This window comes from Lates calcarifer, linkage group LG18 (assembly GCF_001640805.2).
Source record: "Lates calcarifer isolate ASB-BC8 linkage group LG18, TLL_Latcal_v3, whole genome shotgun sequence".
In the NCBI taxonomy this organism is placed as follows: Eukaryota; Metazoa; Chordata; class Actinopteri; family Centropomidae; genus Lates; species Lates calcarifer.
The window spans coordinates 1,842,213-1,848,938 of record NC_066850.1 but is presented as its reverse complement, the minus strand read 5'-3'; the positions used below and the strand labels follow the sequence as shown (position 1 = coordinate 1,848,938).

Below are 6,726 nucleotides of genomic sequence, written 5' to 3'. Positions count from 1 at the left end.
GAATTAGTTAGGAAGTTTAATCTTACAGAATGCTTTGTCTCCTGAGGAAGCCTGAAAAGAGAGTTATGTAAATGTTTATGGTTTTAATTTTCTCTTATTTCAGAATATGTCAATATTCAATTGAGGTAAAAGATATTCATTCATATTATTCTGTCCCTGACTTCAACTTTCATCATTTCCTGCATTACACTAATTGGATTTGTGTATTTTTCCCGAGTTTAGTCAAACAAGAAATGCGGGGAAAAATCATTTAAATCAAGATGTAAATTGGGCCTTTTGAAATTTCAGTCATGCCGTGTCTTTCTTAGATACCCTTCATGTTTTTTTAGCATAATGAAAATCTATATTTACCTTCCATAGCTGCTTTGGCCAATTACCCATAAACATCACTCACCACTTTGTAGTTGGAGTGGCTATACTCTGCAGTGATTGATTGGTTCTGTCTTATTTGCAGTTAAAGAGGGGATGCTGGCTGAGGAATGTTTCGATTTCATTACAGAGAAACACACACTAATAACACTGTAAAACATTAATTCAGGGAGGCTTTGATGAGAAATCCATTTGGGAAGTATTGGCGTGTTTTTTTTTTTTCATCTGTTTGTTGTATTATTAACGCATGACTTCAAGATAAGAAAACTACATGTTTATGAATGGCTTTTGAATGATACAACCAGACAAAACAGTAGGTTTTTTAACATTTGTGATCATAATGAGGTCGGGGTTTTTTTTTATCAGTGTTGCAAACAAACGTTCAGCAAACTTTATATGTGCTACGGTTTATGATCACATTCCTGCAGCACGGGAGGACACATCTTCTCATCCAGCTCACCTCAAAGGAAACTTTCTTAGCTCTCAGCTAACAGCTCTCATAGCAACTCTTTATCCTTTACCATTATTCATCCTCAAGGGCTCATCAGCTCACAGTAGGCTCATCAGAATTATTACTCCTCCTCTACTTGTCTTTATTATCCAATTTCCCTCCTCTCTCCTCCTTTCTGCCACTCATTGCCAATCAGCCACCTTGTAAGCCGGCCCCTCACCTTCCACTGTGAAACTTTTTCTTCACTCTTTTTAGTCCTGTTGTCGCCCAGAAAGATCATTTTGTACTCAGATTACAACTGGTGCATCCCTCAATAATTAGCATTTTAGAATTGTATTATTTTCAGGTTGTTAGGGGAATATATGTAGCATTTAGGAATCAAACTGTGTTTTTTTCATTGTGTGAGGGTGTATTGTGTAAATGTTTTGAGTGCGACGACAACAAGAAGCCAAAATCAATTGTATCAAAAAAAGGGGTTTATTATATTTTTCCCACCCCTACTAAGAATAAAAAAGGTAACGTTAGATAATATGTATCATTTTATGAATACATGGATTAAAATATATTTAAATACATAAACACTTATTTAACAAAAACATTTAAAAGACAGACAAGACTGAAGACATGTTAGGCATTGCGGTGAGTACATCATTTACATTTTTTTAAGACAAAACGGGGAGTTTGAATAAGGCACATCACACAATCACAATCCTGACGGCAACTGTTTAAAATTCTTTTGTAAAGTAGTCATATTTTCATTCAGAACGGACAGTTTTGACAGGTTCTCAGTGAGTATTTTGCATGTTACAGTGCACAGCTACCACAGTGTTTTCCAAACAAAAAAAAGAAAAAAAAACAGCAGACTTGGTGATTTACATTATGTACATAAAGGCTGATAAATGTCTCCCTTTTTCTTATGAGTCTGTTTCTGCTCTGTCTGGGAGGCAGAGAAACATATTCATTGTCTGTAGTAAGGTTAAAAAGAGCAGGTGGTGCAGGAGAAAGGTCCTCAGGATGTGTTTGGTCCTGCTGAGCTTGCAAGCTTTTGGCCCAATCAAGTTCTAACACCCACTCATTCAGCAAGAACTACACACTGTATATACACAAGTGGCACTTTGAGGGAATCTGTCAGATGTGTCAGCTGTCATTTAAATTACTTGCGACCCTGTGAGTGGTCATTGTTGTATGCCCAGAGCCGTCAGTCTTTTAAAGGCTCTGTGTATGCCCTTTACCACTCAGGATTACGACTGTGTTGTCATGAGAAGACGATATTATGAGGAGGGGGGCCCCATTATAGGTCGTCACCCTCGGCAGAGCTGAAGCTGCTCCTGCGGCTGCTGTCCTTGGACGCGGCTCCGGGCGAGCCAGCCGACAGGAGAGGGTCGGTGCCGAACGGCGAGAGCGGGTCGTCCATTAGGATCTCGTCCAGCCGGTGCTCCTCCTTGAGCGTGGCGCTGAAGAAGTCCGTGAAGTGGGACAGCGGGTCGGAGAACGTGGTGCAGCCATCAGCGCCGGCGATGTGTTCCTGCTGCCCGCCAGCAGTGGGGAGGGACGGTACCCCAGCCACCACTGCTATCCTCTGGAGGTAGTCACTGTTGGGGTCCTCCTGGTAGAGGGGCGGCTGCTGGGGCTGCTGGGCCTGGGGAGACGACTGCTGCTGCTGCTGTTGTTGTTGTTGCTGCTGCTGCTGTTGTTGTTGTTTGAGGAGGTGGGGCGAAAGCTCAACTGTCCCCAAGGCTGTAGCCATGTTTGGGAGGCCATGTGCTCTTGCCTGGATCTCAAGTTCCTGAAAAACAAAGGACACATGAGTTTAAAATGACCTGCTCCCTCATTGTAGTTCGTCTAGATATGATCTGACAAAATGCCTAAAAATACACAAATACCAAAATGTCCCAAGTCATGAGCAGATTTTCCATGACAATATAGCATGGAGTAACACTGGGATAATCCACACCACACCTTTTTCACATCTCCTCCACATACTGAGGTTATGTTGGGGAGTCATGTTGGGTGTTGACACACACTCTTCTCCCACACACACCTTCTTATCACAGAGTATGTGATCAGCGCTAATCACACATCAGTGTCATCACAAAGCCCAGTTTGACCTGCTTTAACTGTCCCTTTATCGTCAGCAGCAGCAAAGTTTTCCCAGATGCTTTTGTCATCTGTTGAAGGTGATTACAGATTTTCGTGTCCTTCCCGTCACTGTGGTAAACTCAGATAAACCACAATCTGCTTTTGCACGAAAGCGTGCAAGTGTGCTTCTATCACTGCTCATCAACTAGTTCAGAGCTGCTTTTATTTCCACTGAAACAGCTGAGGTCATTGTCTTTATTCATCAGGTAATTAGCACTGAGATTAGATCAGAGAGAGGGAGGCAGGGGGAGTGGAAGGACCTCGTGTAAACAACAGTAGGTTTAGGTTTTGGAGTTGTTAAACTTTATAGATGGAAATTAGCACAAGTGTGAAGTACATGGGTGATGATGGATTGAGGCCTCTGTCTTTACCAAACTGATCTTTGGTGTAACGAAACAGGAGACGGTTAGTGAGTAACTCAGTAATGTGAAAATGGAGGTGTAATTAAATGAACTCAGTGAATTTAAATGCTAAGACATTAGCGAGGTGATTGGCTTACTGTTTCTGTTAAGGAGTATGCTCATGTATTAGGAGCTACACTGGTTTTCGTGTTAGCAGGACAAAATAGATTAGTAATAGATAAGTAGACTGTTGGGTTTTATTACCTGGATCCTCAGCAGCAGCCTCCTGTTCGCCTGCTCCAGCTTCTTCTGCCTGCTCTCCAGCTCGCGAGCGTGCTGCTGCTCCTTCTGCAGCCACCTTATGTACTCCACCGAGGCCTTCAGAATAGTGCCTTTGTTCCAGCGCATGTCTCTGCAGAAAGGAGAAATGTTAAAGATAACCTTTTGCACAGAACCCCCTGATTTCAGCAGAATATCCTCCACAATAATAAAAAAGGAAAGAAAAAAAGGGGGGAAAGTTTTAACGCAGAGGTTTTTACCCCTTTTACGATATGAATAAGAAATGGTGATTTACATTGGGCAATTATTCATCCTTGGACATTACATGGGGACACTGAATGGGAATTTTAATAGAATAGTTAAGTAGCTATGTGGAAAGTCCATTCTTGTTCGTCCTTATTCGGTAAAATTAATCCTCGAGTAAAAATAGGTGAGGGAAAATGAGCTAAGTAGAAAGACAGGGGGGAAAAATGGAGTGTTGGACTTAAGGTGCTAGAGTGCAAGTCATTCTTTTGCAGATATTATTGCTTTTTTGAAAAAAGGGAAAGGGGAGCTGTAGTAAAATTGTCCTTTTCCACACAAGTGAGACGTCGGCCTGATCAGCGGGCTAATAATCTCTTTTATCCCGTGTTAATGGCACGATGACAACGCTAACCTCCCATTTAAATTTGAAGCAAAGTTCAATTGCGAAAGATGGCCGGTGGATTTCAATTCAGCGCCATGCTCCATCTCCATGTTCCAATTGTGCTTCAAACTTTGATTCAAATGGTGTGGCCCGCTTCTTTGCATTTGACCCCTTTCCTCATCATTCATGCTTTGAGCTGAACTGCCGGGACCCAGCAAGAGGATGTACAGCTCTTGGAGCGTAGACTACAATGGAGGTTCAAGTGCACCCTTGAAATATGACTGAAATGTGCTTGAGTACTCATTTGAATTCAATGAACAACGTTTAGAGTGTCTTTGTGCTTGGAATTTAATACACTTCCCTGCCAGACAAGTTCCTGCAGTTGTGTCAGTGACATTAAAGGCATTGTTTCAGTAAATGCATTTTGGATTTTGCAACTTACGGGTCATTTGACTTTGGTATGAGTGTCCCCAGCTCCTTAATCCTGTAGTTGATGTTGTATCTTCGCCTTCTTTCAACTAAACAAGCAGAATTTAAAAAAAGAGCCAAGATGATTAGAGTGTTGTCAGCTGCTGTGCCAAAAGCTAGCCATAACTCACTTTTAGATGATAAACTGTGAAGGAGTTGAAAGGCAGCGGGAGACACTTACTCAAATTATGGTTGTCTTTCTTCTGCCTCTCTTTGGCCATCACCCTGGTGTCGTGTTCTGTCAAAGAAAAATAAATCACAGAGGGGAACGAATTGATTAGCAACACGTACTGATTTAGAAACTGAAAGACAACGAACGCAAAGTGCCACAAAAGGTCCCAGTCACGGGGACGCACAATCAGTTGTTTTGAGGGAGTTCAGCGCCGGGGTCAGACAGAATGTGGAGTTTCCGTGCATCAGTCTACACCACAGACACTAGTTTGACCTCCTTACACACACACACATGCACACACACTGAAAGAGCCCAGTTTATCCCCTCCAGCATGTCTGAAGCTCATTGTGGGAAAAAAATGGTGACTACTTTTAAACTACGTACTCCATAATTAAGACAGTTTAGCAAATTCACTAATCTGTCCTGGAGAGGGACAAAAATGTCAGTGCATCCATATTTGTATTCACATTCTTCCAAATTACATAATTGGGGACCTGAGATTGGATTTCCCAATTTGTCTCTGTTGATTCAATCAAGACAATTTAAACTCTGTGTAACAGCCCATTGTCCTCTCCTCCCACACAGTCAAATGAACCAGATGGCAATTTACTTATTTGCCCGTTGAGAGTGAAGGGTTCTTCAGGCATCCTTTCGATTTCCTAAATCAATTAGGCGTCTTTGCTTGATGCATGACATTAATAAGAAGTGTCTTAAAGGGCCCCTCTGTTTCTGCACTGTGACGAAAAATCTACACGTTTCTGCTGCCTATTAACAGAACCAGTGACAAGCAGGATAGTATTCGTCAAACACTGGACACAAATCAGTTTACAGATTTCTGTGCCTGATGTGCCTGACACATGTAATTGGGCTCGATTTTAGCAAGAACAGTAGCACGCAACATGTTGCCATTTATAGCTAACACAGGTACACTCTGTTCTTCTACCCAAAGCTTCAGTGTTTAGCTGTTTTTTTGTTATAATTCCCCCAATTCCATTTTTCTAACAACCAGAACTTTTTGTGATTTTTAACTTTCAGCTTGTGATGTCTCATTAATTGGTTAGTTGTTTAATTAATGCTATGGTATGAGTTCATACCTGTGTATTCCCTTTTTACAGTGAGCTTTGTGGGGTTAGATGTGGGACTCATTCCACCATTAGGGGCGTTCATACCTTGTTCACCCCCATAGACGTCCAGCATGCTGCTACTGAGGGACACCTAGTGATGAAAGAGAGAGGGGAGAAAAGAGAAAGAGACAGGGTCAGTCACAGGGGAAACACATTAACATTTCACACACACGTAAACATGGATGACTTTCACACTTTTTCAATAGTCACAAAACAAATAGTTGTTTTTGGCTGCTGTGTGGCTTTGTTTAACATTTACAAAAAACGACAAGAGGCAAGTGGAACGATCAGAGCCTTGCAGAGATGGTTGTCAGCCCTCAGGCCTCGAGCTGTGGACCTCTCAGCAGGGAGCTGCAGCTCCCACATGTCTGCCACAGCAGGAGAAGGCAACACAGTGCTTTGGTCATGAATTGCTGCCATGCTCAGACTGTGTGCTCATCTTGCATCACAAAGAGAAAAAACAACTAAAGAGTTGTCATCCTTCAGTCTTCCTCTATCTAACCCTGACCTCCAAATCAGACTTGCTGCTCTCTCAGTTGTCTTAGTGTCTTGATCTGCTAATGCCACCATTTTCTAAACCCCTCCACTTGAAAATGGCCCTAACACAGAGATGTGCTCTGTGTTGAAAATAGTATCCCATTAGATGAAAAGGCTAGCTAGGTCAACTGCTTGAACAGAGGCAAAACTGTTTTCCTACGGGTCCCCTCTCGTCTGGGAAAGCGTGCATCAGATCTGCGATAATGACGCTTTTCACGGAC

General features: G+C 42.3%; 1 protein-coding gene across 8 annotated transcripts in view; it reads right to left on the bottom strand.

Moving 5' to 3' along the window:
• Positions 1 to 1,278: 1,278 nt before the first annotated feature.
• Positions 1,279 to 6,726, bottom strand: part of tfec (transcription factor EC) — a 40,856-nt gene continuing 35,408 nt past the window's right edge. For 5 of the 8 annotated variants that reach the window (XM_051077625.1, XM_018682781.2, XM_018682784.2 and 2 more), the window contains 5 exons: positions 5,939 to 6,059; positions 4,854 to 4,910; positions 4,647 to 4,722; positions 3,565 to 3,712; positions 1,279 to 2,606 (listed from right to left, as the gene is read on the bottom strand). In XM_051077625.1, the coding sequence (XP_050933582.1) occupies positions 2,112 to 2,606; positions 3,565 to 3,712; positions 4,647 to 4,722; positions 4,854 to 4,910; positions 5,939 to 6,059 (897 nt within the window). In that variant the 3' untranslated portion in view covers positions 1,279 to 2,111. The remainder of the gene's footprint in view (positions 2,607 to 3,564; positions 3,713 to 4,646; positions 4,723 to 4,853; positions 4,911 to 5,938; positions 6,060 to 6,726) is intronic. The other 3 variants (XM_051077626.1, XM_051077624.1, XM_018682785.2) reach the window with 1 other exon arrangement.